Source organism: Bacillus rossius, chromosome 2 (assembly GCF_032445375.1).
Source record: "Bacillus rossius redtenbacheri isolate Brsri chromosome 2, Brsri_v3, whole genome shotgun sequence".
Lineage (NCBI taxonomy): Eukaryota > Metazoa > Arthropoda > Insecta > Phasmatodea > Bacillidae > Bacillus > Bacillus rossius.
The window spans coordinates 114951425-114967912 of record NC_086331.1 but is presented as its reverse complement, the minus strand read 5'-3'; the positions used below and the strand labels follow the sequence as shown (position 1 = coordinate 114967912).

General features: G+C 39.0%; 1 protein-coding gene across 1 annotated transcript in view; it reads left to right on the top strand.

Moving 5' to 3' along the window:
* The window catches only part of LOC134529648 (putative fatty acyl-CoA reductase CG5065), a 44012-nt gene that overhangs the window by 20674 nt on the left and 6850 nt on the right, over positions 1-16488 (top strand). Inside the window, exons 3-6 of the mRNA XM_063363961.1 lie at positions 6681-6929; positions 9503-9758; positions 13268-13460; positions 16183-16422. Coding sequence (XP_063220031.1) covers positions 6681-6929; positions 9503-9758; positions 13268-13460; positions 16183-16422 — 938 coding nt within the window. The remainder of the gene's footprint in view (positions 1-6680; positions 6930-9502; positions 9759-13267; positions 13461-16182; positions 16423-16488) is intronic.

Below are 16488 nucleotides of genomic sequence, written 5' to 3'. Positions count from 1 at the left end.
ACTCTAGTATTATAATAAATTGTTCTTGATTTGACTAGCGTATTATTCCATCCGGTGCATGTATATAAGCGAGTCCTATACAGCAGGACGCTCAGTTTGTTACTGCCGTCGACGGTGTACGGATCACCTAGTTTGTTTCTTCTGGTGCATAAGTCGTGTAATTGCCTGTTCTTGAGACTTCGATGGCATCTTTACCGACTTTAACGTCGAACTCGATGGAGGATGTACCATCGACTACGGGAACCATGACGCCAGCGCCGACGATGTTGGAGCAGATCCCGTTGGCAACGCCTCTGACAACACTGGAGGAGACTTCGATATGTGCTGTTCCACCATCATCCGAAGTTTCATCATCAGCAATGGATTCTTCAACTAATGAAGAGCGTACATTGCGTCAGTGCAAATACTGTGACGCATCATTTACTATCACCTCAAATGCTCGCAGACATGACAGAAGCAGTTGTTCTAGTAATGTTAAAATAATACAATTTCAGTGCAATAAGTGCAAACAACTAATTTCACGTCTTGATAGCTTACATCTTCATTATAAAAAATGCTCCGAGAAAGTTAAGTGCGCGTATAATTAACATGGTTATTGTTTTGACTCTTGTGTTGTACCGGCTGATGAGTCTATATAAGTGAGACCCTGGTGATATGGACTTCAGTCCGTCTGTGGCTGTGGTGATGACCGGATCGGATAGACATTTAAAGTCATGTAAAAGGCTTAGTCCGTACAATAAGAAGACTGTTTGAATCGAGGAATCCAAAAGGCTTTGCTAATTTGTCAGTGTTTTTTTGTACTTGTAGTAGTGTATTGAATTTATGTAATAAAATTTTTTTAAAAGAACTTGTGGTGTTTTTATTTTCTCAAACCTAACACTTTTTTAGTATTTTTTTTAATTAAAGTTGTTTTGTATCGGCTAGGGATCGAACCAAGGACCTTAGTCGATCCAATCAATCATTATATGGATTACAAATTTATTTAATGAATTTTGGATTTTTCCCCGAATTTCTAGCATTATATTATGAATTACCGATATGTTGGTCTTGATGTCTGATAGGATGATGGTTGTAGAGGATTTAGAGTCTCTTTACGTATGTTGAACATGGTTTATTGAAATTATTATTTTTTACATAATATTAAACATTATTGCATCGATCGGGTATCGAACCGAGGACAGGAATCGATCGAATCAATATGTAAGTTAATGAGTGATTTATTTAATGAATTTTGGATTTTTTCCCGCTTTTCTAGCTACATTATTACATGATTTCAAGATGGCGGCCGTATTTCAAGATGGCGGACATGACGTCATACTAGGTGACGATATATATGCTTTGAAAAAAAGTGATAGGAGTCAGTCTGCCTGCATCCACCATTGAGGAAGGAGCCTGTCGCCATTTTTAGTTTTTTTTTGCACTCACCGGGTTCGAACCGAGGACGGTAATCGATATAATCAATCAGAATTCGAATAAGTTAATTTTTTGATGAATTTTGGAATTTTTTCCATTAAAATCGGATAATAATTAAAGATTTTCAAGATGGCGTCCAAATTTAAAGATGGCGACCATAACGATAATTGCAACGGTGACGTCTTTATTCAAAATGACATATTCCATGATGATGTCAGAGGCTTATCAGAGGCTTTAGACATGGATGCTTAAGCCTCTTTAAGTAATTTGGGTTCTTTCTAAGGCAAAACGACTTTTGAGGATTTTCGAAATCCTAATTTTTGAATTGTGGAATTTTTTGAGATTTTTTGGCGGAATTTTTTTCCACAGAAATGTAAGTTTTGGCGAATTTTGAGAAATTTTGGGAATTTTTTGCCCAATTTTGGCGAATTTTGAGGGTCAAAGGTCAAGGTCAAACTTGTCCCGTTACGCTGTGTCCCGTTACACTCCTCCAAGATGGCCGCCGTGACGTCACAATCCAAGATGGCGGAAAACACCACAGACACCACAGCCTGAAGCCTGTCCCCGCATGCCCTATTATATACTACTCTTGAGAAACAGCAAATTTTACAGACCTATAGTTGAATGTGTTTTGTATTCCTTTACACATACCTATATTTCCTGGTAAAAGTAGGTATACTTATTTAGCACCGAGGAATTACTTATTATGTTTCCTGTACATTCAATAGGTAGTGTCATTATTCCGACTCATGAAAGATCTCAGGTATGAATGGACAATTGCATTAACTTACTGTAAACATTTTAGAAATTTTCTCTTATGCATAAACTCTGTACTAATAAAGTCCTCTTCTCGAGCTGGTTCGTATTTCCTCTCCTTTGCAGTTGTAATCTCATCAATTTCTCTCCTCACGGTGATGGGTGGTTCTTCCTTATTTTTTAAGTTCGTTGAGACGACTAGTGATTGGTTTGAATATTTCTTCATTAAAGAAAAGTAACCGATTTCAAAGGTCATGTGCGGGTTGGAGTAGATTATGATTTGATCTGTACATTGGTAGAAAATGTTTAGTTCCTTCGTGGGTGCTCGCCAGGGCCGGATTTAGGGGAGGGCAACCGGGGCGAAAGCCCCGGGGCCTCCACAAACGGAGGGCCCCCACAAATCCTTTGATATTCATTTTCGCTGTTTTACCTTTACCTACAGTACTTTGTACATACATGATTATATTATTGTTAAATATTAACAGAAATATACATTAACACTAAAATTTAATTTCATATCATTCTTGTCTCCGATTATATTTACCTATGTATGTTTTTTAAATACTAAGAGAATCTACTTGATTTCACAATAAATTATTTATTGAAAACTCGACTGAAAAAAAATTGTTCATTTTATTTGGAAAATAATTTGGGGCCAGCAGGTCGAGCATGGTTCTTTCGCTCGCTACCGTCATAGCGACGACGCGTCGCCGGTATGACGGCGGAGTTTGACGGCCGCGTGAAAATGCGAGCACGGATCCCATCGTCATATCTCTCCCGTCATCGCTAAGGCGCCTTACCTACGACGGCTTGGCAATCGATAATATGCAGAGGTTGGCAGTGAATTTACAGAAAGGAGGTGTTTTATTTGGCAGTTGGTTTATCTGGTAGCAATTTACAGCCAATAGAAAACTACCTACACGAAAACAAGATAGTGGACATTCATAAAACTTAGGCATGATGTGTCTATAGAATTATATATTTTCCACAACTATATTCAATATTTATATCATTTTTCATCGTACGCCTGTTGGTTTTCCGTAAATATAAGTTTTACAGACTATTTTTTGCCCAGTGAAACACTCGTCACGTCTCAGTCTCAAAATATAATAAAATCATTTTACATAGCAAAGGCTTTTATGATTATTAAATATGTAGTATATAAGAAGGTTAAGGAGTGTATTAGAAACTGTGAAAGTTTATAGTTTTTAATATGAAAATATTATTTAGCGATCTTGTGAAACGTGTTTCCCGTTATTATTAACTTTGTTTTCAATGGTCAGTTGTTATTAGCCTACTTTAAATCATATGATGAAAAAAATAATTTAAAAACACTTTTCTGACTCGACGTGAAACATTACAATACTAGACTTGATTTAATCATTATTTGGTAATTTTCGTCACCGTTTAAGTTAATTTGCCGATTTGAAGATACCGAAACAACTCGGTGTGCTATACGTCCCTTAAAGACTGTTCAAAAAATGCTACTGTTATATTTAATTACATTATCCTTAGACTGGTTTATAGCATAATTTCTAGTGCACTGCAAGTTTTATTCACACTATTTTGTATCGTAGCATATGTATTGGGTGAATACGCTGATAATATTATTTACCGTATTTAGCATCTTGCAAGCTTGAACAATATAACACGAAGTCGGTGTTGTTAATTAAATGCCTGAATATAATTTAATAAGTAAACTGTAGTTGACAGTATTGTGTCTGCATTTTAAAACTACCAGAAGAGTAGAGGAACTAAAAATACCCTTTAACGCAATTAATTACTTTCTGTTCACACAAGCCGCTCCTCTCACAAATTACAATTTTCGTATGAACTATAAACACGAAACCTCTCACTACGTGAAACACTATTATTCCTACATTGTTACCATTTTATCATACTGAAAGTATTTGAGCGAATCTTAGGTGAATCAAATACGTTTCAATATGCGATACAGCAGGAGCAAACCTAGCCACCAACGAGGGTGGGGAGTAGGCCTAACCTAAAAGTTACTAAATCTTTGGAGGAAATGCTTTCTGTTTAAAATGCGATAAAACGAAGGTTTAAAATAACCATCAGACTACTATGTATTTATCAGGGGTATTCTTGTGTATTTTCAACCTTATCAATGCATGTATTTTATTTTTACAAGTGATTTTAAATTACACGTATGGAAGCTGAAGGGGAAATTAGTAGTTGTTTTTAGAAGTTTAATAAGCCACATGATGTAGGTGTTTTACACTTAACTTTTATACAGAATAATTAACTAATGTGATGTTATCTTCTATCTAGTTGAATTATTCCGTTATTTTGTCCTGACCTTTACTTTTTTTATTAAGTGATATGACAAAAGTAGGCAGATTGGCAGTTTTTTTAGTATGATATATTTTGGTAAACCTAGTATTGTGCAGTTAAAAATAACGAGAAAAAAGAATCAGTGTGTCTTATTCACACGAAACATAGAAACTATTTATTTATACGGCGTGATTATTATCGGAAACAAGTTGTTTCGAAGTTTGTTCAGAGAAAAACATAACTTTTTTTTAGATACATCGTATATCTCACACACATAATTTCTAAGTAAATAGAATTGAGGCAAAACCTTAAATTTCACGAAAATATATTATTTAACTCATTTGAAAGAATTATTTCCCAGTATTAAATGAAAGTTACACACGTAGTCGGCTGTATGACGGGGTTATGACGGCTATGACGGCCTTACGACGGGCAAACAATCCCGCCTTACCTTGACGTCGTCCGGCCGACGACCACCCCAGAGCCCGACCTGCACCCGCCAGTATACGCTCCCGCTAACGGAACACACCCCTGGCCATGGCCCACCCGAGTCAGGCGACCCGAACAGCGATTAAAGGCAAACCCGCGAAAACCTGAGTAGACAAGAGAAGAACCGTACCCATTCCTCCTGGAACATTAAATTAGGATTTTAGCGACAATAAAGTCTCTTCCAGACACACCCATTTAGAGTCTAGCGTAATGAGGTCAGACCTGGCGCGAGAGAGGCCGAGCCTCCCTCGGACGCCATGCCAGTTCGGCAGTTCAGCACAGCTCACGGACCGGGGCGGACCTACGTCCCACGGAGGGGCAACAGCCTTTGTCTTCATCGAAAGTAACGTCCGGTAAATATAGTCACTAATTAACAGAACCCCTTTTATTACTTAACCTCTCCGTGAGTACCCGGTCCCCCTTTTCGGTCCAGGACCTAATCCGACCGCATCAATTTAAAGACACCCCGCACCACACTTGGTCAGCGGGGTTGATCTTCAGTATACGGCACGGGCCGCCTCCCGCAACTCACAGAACTTTAATTAAGGCCACGCGCACGGCGCTGACCACAAACCCGCAAGGGAGCTTGGACAAACTTAATTGCGGTGCGTGTTTCACCACAGTGGGCACAACACCCGCGCAGAGACATTCGTATACGGGGTTGGCCGTCTCCAACCGTCCACCCCTTAATTCAGTGTATTTTTGTGTCCCGTATTTTGTATTACTAACTTACGTTACCCGAGTAACGAGTGCCACGTAATTTGTGCGCGCCCCCTTAATTCAGTGTACTTTTGTATCCCGTATTTTGTATTACTAACTTACGTTACCCGAGTAACGAGTGCCACGTAATTTGTGCGCGCCCCCTTAATTCAGTGTACTTTTGTATCCCGTATTTTGTATTACTAACTTACGTTACCCGAGTAACGAGTGCCACGTAATTTGTGCGCGCCCCCTTAATTCAGTGTATTTCTATGTCCCGTATTTTGTATTACTAACTTACGTTACCCGAGTAACGAGTGCCACATAACTTGTACGCACCCCCTTAATTCAGTGTACTTTTGTGTCCCGCCTTTGTGTTACGAAATTACGTTACCCGCGTAACCAGTGAGACGTATGAGACGTAGCAACGTCCGAGGCCCACGTAACGCGGAACACAAACAATACGGCGCCACGGAATAAGGAGTAAAAACCCCCCCGGGGACCTCTGTAGAGTGTTGTATTGTGTACGACTCACTCCTATGAATAAAAGGTACAACACCGCACCCTCAACTCCACGTCTCTTATTTAAACATCATCTCACGCAACACCGCCGCCGGACCTAGTGGGCCACGCAGGGGCACATACATCCACGACCCCAAATTCACGACTAGAACCGAGCTAGTCTGGCGCCCACCCGGACAATACGTATCAAGAACCGCCTTTTCCCACTAGGAGCCACACCGGGACTCGAGCCCGAGACCCCGGACGACGGCAACCTATGACGGGCATGTCGTAGCAAAGGCGTCTTCCAGAAGGCGAAAAAAGATCCATGCTCGCTTTTAGTAGCGAAGCGTCATACCGATGACGCGTCAACCCTATGACGGGCGAAAAAGAGAACCATGCTCGCCCGGCAGGGGGCCTCCGCTCCTCTGTTGCCCCGAGGCCTCCAGGCCTCTAAATCCGGCCCTGGTGCTCGCACCTCGAGTGCCGGCGGACAGGGCGACTCGAACAGGCGCGGTGCTCGGCAGGTGTTCGAGCGGCTGCGCGCCGAGAGCCCGCGCGCGCTCGACAAGATGGCGCCCGTGGGCGGCGACGTGTCGCTGCCCGGGCTGGGGCTCAGCGAGGCGGACCGCCTGCAGCTGGTGACCAGCGTGCACGTGGTGTTCCACTCGGCCGCCACAGTGCGCTTCGACGAGAAGCTGCGCACAGCCGTCAGCCTCAACGTGGCGGGCACGCAGCGCTTGGTCGAGCTCGGCCAGGACATGAACAAGCTTCAGGTACAACACATTGCCGTACTGTGTAAAACATCTTAGCTCTCGGTAGGAATGAAAAATATTATCAAATGGAAATGCATCTGCGTGGAATCTTTAGAAACCATCACTTTGGTATATATAGGGTATCCGTGAAAGATCGCGCGTTTTTTTTTGGATCAGATAGAGAATAAATGTCTGAGACAGGAAGGCTTTGCCGATTTTTGATCGGACCCATAGGTAATTAGTATATAGTTAACCAATGATAAGTGTGCTCTAAGAGAAAGAAGAAGAGTGGGGGGACTGTGCTTACCGAGATAGAGAGAGAAGCGCGAGGTACTACTGCCCCCTTATACTCTTGGCGCGCCGTGAGACAGTAAGCAGTAGTACCTCGCGCTTCTCTCTCTCTCCCTGTAAGCACAGTCCCCCCACTCTTCTTCTTTCTCTTAGAGCGCGCTCATCATTGGTTAACTATTTTAATTAATTACTAATTACCTATGGGTCAGATCAAAAATCGGCAAAGACTTCCTGTCTCAGAAATTTTTCTCTATCTGATCCAAAAAAAAAAAAACATGAGGTCGTTCAGGGACACCCTGTTTATATACACACAAATATTTTATAAATATCGTGGTCACCCAACTAAGTATTAATCATACTCGAGGGAGCTTAACTGCGGATTTTTCTCAGGTGTCCTGTATATATACACACATATATTTTATAGAAATCGTGGTCATCTATCCAAGAATAAACCATACTCGAGGGTGCTTTACTTTGATATCAATTTAAACTTAATCATATGCCTATACCTGCCTATACCTGATCGGCCACCATTACATCATATGATGTAAGTCTTATAAACATACATATACAATAAGATTATCTCAGAAAATAAAAATTTTACGACTCCTTTAACTTAACTTTTGGTTCTTTTAAGCTATCCTGCCTACACCAGCACATGAACTGCATCACAACTGTTCCGAAATTACCCGAAGCACATCAATTGCACCGACTTTGAGAAAAATTTGTAGGAAATAAAAAAAATAGCTCAACCTAACCTGGGTTAGGTTTTAAAAAGGGGAAAGAGTTACCTTTTTTTCCCCTTAAAATTAATACTTTTTTGTATATTTATCATGCTCGATATTATTTTAAAGAATTATATGTTAAATTTCGTGAAGAGTTTCGAATTATAAGTTTATTTTCAAAATGAGAAAACATGAATCTCCTCGTTACCGAGGTTAGAAGTTTACACATCACTGGCGAGTACTGAAAGACTCGCTCTCATTTTTTTTTCGCAAAAGGAACAGAAATATTCATGAACAATTAAATAAATTTTTACATTTACATGAAAACAGTTATATCACTACAAAATAGTGTTCGCAGTAATACTGGGTTCGGATTCCTACCCGGGTTTTTATGCTTTTTATGTTGTCCCAGCACCTACAAATAATTAAATTTATTAGTAAACTGTTCCCTGAAAAGCTTTCCAGTATTAACTGTGCTCATTAATAAGCATAATAAAATAATATTCTATTATCTTTTTTGTAGCTTTAGCAAAGTTCACAGTGGTTGTTGAACTTCGTTCAATTAAACATGATCCAGACGCTCAGTGTTCTAGCTTAAATTTTTTTTCTATTATTGTCAACTCCAACTTCAAAGATGTATGCCGGCCTTGGGAAGAACTTTATATCTTACTAGCTGCCCGACCCGGCTTCGCACGGCTATATTAATGGAAAAAAATTAAGCCACATCTCCCATTTACAGTAATAGTAAATACAAAAAATTCAGTGAAAATTTATTACAGTGCTGTATAATGTACTGGGGAGAAAATGAATAGCACCGATGGTTTCCCGACTCGTGCACGCAATGTACAACTGATGTACCCGTACTTCGCTACGGCAGTCTACAGGCAGATCACTCTTGCGCCGCTCATTATACATGCCCCTCCTTGTGGGTACGCCACTGCCGCGCGATGCCCGTTGCCATGGAGACGTAGAAGGCATGAACAATGCAAAATCCTGTTCTCATGCAGACAAAGTACCCACTGTTGCCTGGTTTTAACCACCCATGGGATCTAATTTTCGGAAAATGTCATCCTGTGTAACATAAGGAACATTACTGTGAAGTTTCAAGTCTGTAAAATATATATACTTGAAAAAAAGGGTAATTTTTAATATTTAAAGTACCCGCAAAATTTCAACGGTGATGAGGACTGCACTAACAATAAAATAGTCGTTAACTTCTAGCGCCTGCGGCATCGTCAACACACACTTCGTACGTGTACTGCATGTTGTATCTAACCCCCTCCAACGCATTTGATTCTAAATTGGACTTTTAGTAAGGATCCCTAATGTTATTGATAATATAATATAGCCTATAGCCTTCCTCGATAATTGTACTATCCAACACTGAAATAATTTTTCAAATCGGACCAGTGGTTCCTGAGATTAGCGCGTTCAAACAAACAAACTATTCAGCTTTATAATATTGGTATAGATGTCGCGGAGATGTTTTCAACCTGTTTTGTCGTGGTGAACCTGAAGCCGAAGTTCGAAGGTCGAATTCCGACGTCTCCAGCTGCGCAATTTGGTTTGTGTTTGCAGGCGTTCGTGCACGTGTCGACTGCGTACTGCAACGCAGACAAGCACGAGGTGAAGGAGGCGGTCTACCCGCCGCCCGCGAGCCCAGAAGCGGTGATGCACTGGTGCGACACGCTGCCCGACGACGTGCTGGAGACAGTGTCGGAGCGACTCCGAGGGAAGCACCCCAACACCTACACGCTGACCAAGGCCATGGCCGAGTGGATCGTGTCCGAGCAAACCAACAACATGCCGACCGCCATCGTGCGGCCGTCCATAGGTACCTACCTACCTACCTACCTACGGCGCGAACGCGTTCTGTCTTCGTAGAAAATCATTTACAAATTTGGAGAATAAGTAACAGAAAGCTTCCATACAGTTTTTCTATGCCAGAACAAATTTTTTATGTTCTATATTTTAAAATGTGTACGTTAAAGCTAGGGACTGGAAAAATTCGCGGTTTGAATGACCTCTAGGATAGACTCCACGATCCTCTATGTACGCGGGAATATTACACCAGCTCATTGGCTACTGACTCGCGACACCTGCTAACTGGGAAGCTTACGATTCGATACTTCTTGCGTTGAGGGTCATTCATTGGCTCGCAGTCCTTCAGGCAAACTGTGTTCCAATCACTCAAGCGGCAATAAGTTACACGCACTTGGATTCTAGCCTATCGCGAAATGAACCCGCGAATTTTTCCTGTCTCTAGTTAAAGCACACAGAAAAAAAAATTTTTAAATAGGACTATATAAATAAATTTGTGCGCATTACCTAACAGTGAAAAAATAAATGTGAGCGAGTCTCTCAGTACTCGCCAGTGATGTGTAAACATTTAACTTCAGTAACGAGCAAATTCACGTGTTCTTATGTTGTTCATGTTGAAAATATATCTACTCTTTAAAACGAAACTCGGACACGAAATTTAATGTAGCATTCTTTAAAATAATGCCGCGCGTGATAAATAATTGTATACCCTACATAAATTATTCGCTTTTCAAATACCAAAATTTCTGGATGCGAATCACACACATATGCAGCATGTCCATAAAAGAAAGTCCCAGTAATAAATTTCAATAGCTTCAACTGTGAGCGTTGTAGTTTTGGTTATAGGTCATAATTAAAGGATAATTCCAACAGTTTTAGATAAACGCATGCGCGAATACAGCTTTGTTGTTTTCTCGCTTGCAGCACCACCTACGCAAAATGGCTACTCCTGAGCATAAATCATTTTGTGTTTTGCGAATTGCTAAGAATGAATTTGTAATTTCATTTCAAATTGCGTTTTGTTTAAAGTTTAATTGTGATCCTCCATGTGTCTAAAACATCCGCCGATGGTTTAAGCAATTCGAAACGACCGGATGTGTTTGTAAAGGGAAAAGCACGGGACGACCAAAAGTGTCTGTACAGGATGTTGACCGTGTCAGAGCATCTTACCTGCGAAGTCCTAAGAAATATACGAGGGCTGTTTTTTTTTTCAACCTCCGAAAGGCTATATAAAAAAAGGAAATTTACGTAACATAGTAATTCTACCACCAAAAGTACAGTAGGGTCTTACTTATTTTAATACATAAAAGCCAAAACTATCGAGGCATTTGTCATATCGTAACACAAGCTTATCTATGCATGTTTCGAAGAAGTTAGCCGCCAGTGAATAGAGATAACAGGACAAGTGCCTTGATCTCCCGCTCCCTCACACCACTGTGAGGCGGGTGGACTAATCGCGCGGCGCACTGGCTCCCGCGTCAAGAATTATCGCAAGAATATGAATAATATGGCACAATACTCCGCACAATTAGTCCACCCGCCTTACAGTGGTGTCGTGAGGGAGCGGGAGATCAAGGCACTTGTCCTGTTATCTCTATTCACTGGCGGCTAACTTCTTCGAAACATGCATAGATAAGCTTGTGTTACGATATGACAAATGCCTCGATAGTTTTGGCTTATTTGGAAAGCAAATTTTAAAGTTCAGTTGCTAAAAACGACGGAGCGAAAGGTTTTAAGAATATTTTTACACATGTGTCCATACAAGTTATAGTTGCTACATGCTTTAAAGGTGCACATATTGAACATTCGTAAGAAAAACTAGTTTCTTTTACCTTCAGTTCGATGTATGATTTGTTGTAAATAGTCTAAATTAATCTGTTATAATATACCATTAAACTGGGAAATTATTTTATCTTGACCTTGACCTCAGCCGCCATATTGGATCCGCCATTTAGTGTTTCCGCCATGTTGGATTATATAAATTTCTGCCATCATAGAATCGAATGCTCCGCTCCCTAATGTTGCAATTTTCGTTACAGCCACCATATTGAAAATCCGTAATCTAATTACTATTCGATTTTTATGGGAAATTTTTAAAATTTATAATATTTTAATTTGAAAAACCTCCACCATTTTGAAAATTGTTCGCCATATTGAAAATATGTCATTTTTAAGCTAGAAATTCGGGACAAAATTTAAAATTTATAAAAAGTTACTTCATTCAATTTTGATAATTTTGACACTAAACCACCGAATTCACAGTAAACATGTCTTAAAATTTGGAAAGTGTTCAAAAATGTACAGTTATCAGATATCCTTTTTTTTTGCCACATTAACAGTTTCAAAAGATTCCCTAAGAAACTAACAGCTGTCCTCATTTTTCAAGAGGTGTAAAGATTGTCCGAAACAGATTTTGTGACAGTAGTTTACTGTGATACACTGAGTCATATGCATTTAAGTGCCCATTGTTTTAGAATATGGCGGGAGTTTTTTTTTTTTTGCATTTTTCTTGGTTAGTATTGACTTACAGTTGTAAATTAATTGAGACACTAAATTTATTTTGAAACGTAATTTACTACATTGTACATTTCGATAAATTCTGGGGTCTGACTATCTATTCGCTAATGTGTAAAAAAAAAATCACGCAGAGCATGAATTACTTGAAATAACTTAATAATACTATCAAAAAATGCTCTCGCTCTTCTTCTTTGATGTCGGTTGTTTTAAAGTGCCTTCTTTTTGTGTGCTACTCAGGGATTCGAGATTTATGACTTTGTATTTTAAATAGGGATGGACCAATCAAATCCCCAAACCCTCAAATACCATTAAATTCTTAGCATTCAAAGGATTCAATATTCGAGAAAAAAAGATTCGAAAAAAAATTAGTGGAAAAACAGTCAAAAAAATTCAATACTGATAACCTCTTCAGTCAACGAGGTCAATTTTTTTCTTCATACCTATCCTGTTACCATTTCCCCAGATATTTTACTTTTAATTACAATATCTAGGTACTGATTCTGGGAATATTATTTTCATAAGAAAATAAAAAAAAACTTAAAATGATATTTTCTAGCCCTTGTACAATTTATTTAGTTTGTAAAAAAAAACCATTCAAATGATAGAATGTTTCAAAACCATAGGTTTTTTTTTTTCAATTCTTTTTCTTACCCTTGGCACCTATATTCGTATTCGAGGCAGGGGCGCAAATACAAGGAGGGGGGGTCCAAGTGTATTTACCCCCCTCCCCTTCTGAAACCTTGAAGTGGGGGCAAAAGGGGGCAAATAAAGTGCTGTGTAATCAATTTTTAGATAATAAAACTGCTTAATTAGCACTATTTTCCACCTTGAAATACAAATTTTCCCCCGCTTCAATAGGGGGGATCGACGATTCTTTATAAAAAGGTATATTGCCCCCCCCCCCCCCTCCCTTTAGGAAATTTAGTTGTTGCACCACTAATTCGATGTGTATATTCGAGTGCTCTCTCGGATTGGAGAGAATCGAGACTCGGCGATGTGCCGCAGTGACGGCCGCGTGGCGGGAGCCGCTGCCGGGCTGGATCGACAACGTGTGCGGCATCACGGGCATCATCGTGGAGATCGGCCGCGGCACCATCCGCAGCATCGTCTGCGACCAGAAGCTGGTGATGGACGTCATCCCCGTGGACTTCGTCGTGAACACGCTCATCGCGGTGGCTTGGCGCACGGCCACGCACAGGTGAGTCCCGAGGCAGCCTCGAGCAGCTGGCTCGCCCGGCATAACGTCCATTCACAATTTAAAAATAAAATTGGTTGTCTGTGAAGTCGGTTTACGGACGATAGTTTAACGTGACAACCTCATAACAAAACATTGATGAAATTAATGCATACTTTTATGAATAAAATTGAATCATTTATCACTATTTTGTATGGATACAAAGTAGGAGTGAAATGAAATCTACAATTTAGTTGATAAATTCACCTTTATTTGCACTCATTAATTCAAATATGTTTATTACTTTAACGAAGAGATTATTTTAACTATAACTTTTATACATGTTTGCTATTTAACTTCTTCCAATCTGTGTTATTCTGTTAAGGATAGGACGATGATAGGAAAAGTAGGAAACGAATGGGAGTGTTTCAAGTTTAATGTGCCCCGAAAAAGTCAAATCGATGGTTGTTCCAATCGAGTGGAAGAGAGATAGATGCGGCGCAAGCGTACAATGAGCGTAACGGAACACAGCGTAACGGGACACTTTTTTGTGCGTGCAGCCGGCGTTCATCAATTTATTAGACGTTGTCACGTAAAAAAAGTACCACAGAATATGGGTAGTGTGCATAAGATTTGATTCCCTATGGTTCCGAACCTACTGATTCACAACTACACACGGTACGGTCGATTACGTGGTAGAGACGGGAATATATTTTATTTCTGTTACGGACGCATGGCTCAGCAGCCAATGAAAGCAGCGTAATGTGACATTTTGGCAAGAGTTGGGAACTGTTTGTATTTTATGTATCGTATGGTGGCAAGATATTGTTTAATTATTACGTTTCTCAAGTAATTCCACTATAAAAATAAAAAATCGTAATTATCTAGATATACTAAAAAGGACTTAAAATTCATTAAATATTTTTTAATAAACATTTTACCTAACATTATATAATTTATGATTTGAAAAACAGTGTTAACAGGCTGCTAGTCAGTGGTCAAGGGAGAATAAAACTTAAAATTCTTCTTCACTAACACTACTAACAACTGTTAGGTTCATCACGAAATTTCATTGGTTTAAATTAACGCACAATAATTTAACTGTGAACCAATTTCGCACTGGTTGTGTGCATGGCCTGCTATGCACTCGCTTATTATATTTGAATTCCAACACAGCTGTAAGCTCGCAAGACATAAAGCGTGATACAGTCCAAATAATGTAGTCTACCGCGTAGGCACCTAACACCAGTCCGTATAAAAACTACAAAAGTAACACCACAGCCTCCATTAAAGAATGTAGCGATTTGGCTTATTGGTTCAACACTGGGCTTATATGGCAAAGGATGAGGATTTGAAGTCCGGTGCGGTTTTTATGATTTCGGTTTTCAATTTCCACTGCTGATATTTTGTCAATTTTTCCATAACTTCGAGGGGGGGGATATATCCCCATATTCCCTCCCCCTGCGTCCTCCACTGATTGGAACTGGTCCTAACATAATAATACTGCTTTTAGTTATGTGATAGTCGACATAGGAAATACCAATTGCCCGAGAATAAATTTGCATGCATATTGCCAGAGTTAAACCATGTGATAAGAACTTCGTTGTAAAATTAAAGTACCCTGAGATTATTTTGAGTTGCAGAACTGAAATGTTATGCAATAGGGCTATCTATTCAAAACTCAACTCCCAGACTTTTGTTCGGGATTACGTCGTGTGCCTACCTAATTTTGTAGTAATAACCTAGGTATTTTTACACACGATTTATTGGAATGCATTGATGTTCACTTTTAATGATATAGTATTTGTGCAATAAAAATATTGTATTTGGATTTACTGCTATAGTGTTTTAAGTACAAGTGTATGTGCTCTAATGTATTTATTATTGTTCCAGTATTGTGTTTTCTTTGCTAAGTGTGTTTGTCCTACAATTTTTTTTGTTTTAGACATAATTAAATTAAAGGTTTTATTTTATTGATTAACATTTTAATAGACAGAATTCCGAAATTATCACCTTAACTTGAGGCCAAAGAAAACAGCGAATAATGTATGTCTACTATAATATTGAATTAATGCTCCATAAAGTATCAACACAACATATGAATTATATTTATAATTAAAAAGGGTGTTGTCTGTAAAGTCGGTTTACGGACGACAATTTTACGCGATAACGTCATAAGAAAACATTGATGAAAAAGTACTTATTGATACATTGTTAATTAAAATTTGATAACTTGTGATTTTTTTTTAAATTGGCATTGAGCTAGATGAAAATACATGTAATTAAGTACAAATCAATATACTTAATTAAATTCATCCATGATTTGATTTTTTTCAATTTTGGCAATTTCAATGTGAATTATTTGTTTAAAAATAATTATGAGCAATTTTTTTAGAAATAAACTTTAATCAAATTAATTTTAATGAAGTGTTAATTTAAAACGGTGAAATTGAAATCATAAATCAAATTCATGAAACTGATGCTTTTGGAAAGCCCGCCAAAACCTGCGGAACGTGACAATGAGTCATGCTTTTTCGTGCGTGCAGACGGCGTTCATCGATTTATAAGACGTTATCATGTCAAAATATTCTTTGAATTTGTGACGTGCCCATTTTCTTATAAATTTGTCGTTTGTAATGCATTGGGCCACAACAAAATAGATAAACTTATAAAAACAATTTAAAATTAATAAGATGTGTGTTTTTCAATACTATTAACATTAACTTATACTGTGACTCTTTTTCAGGTCAAACACTGTCCAAGTATACAACTGCACATCGGGAAGTCTAAATCCAATCCTGTGGGAAGAATTCGGCCAACTCACTCAAAAAGAAACCTGTGAATTCCCTACTCGTCACGTGATGTGGTACCCGGGGTTCACATTCAGAACCAACCATTTCATTCACAAGATATGTGATTCCCTGTTCCATTTCTTCCCGGCCTTTTTAGTTGACATTCTGCTCAGGCTGCAGGGTGCTAAACCAATGTAAGTACCTACTTCAAAAACTGCATAAATTTATGTTACCATTTATGTGGCCTTGTCTTCTTTGAA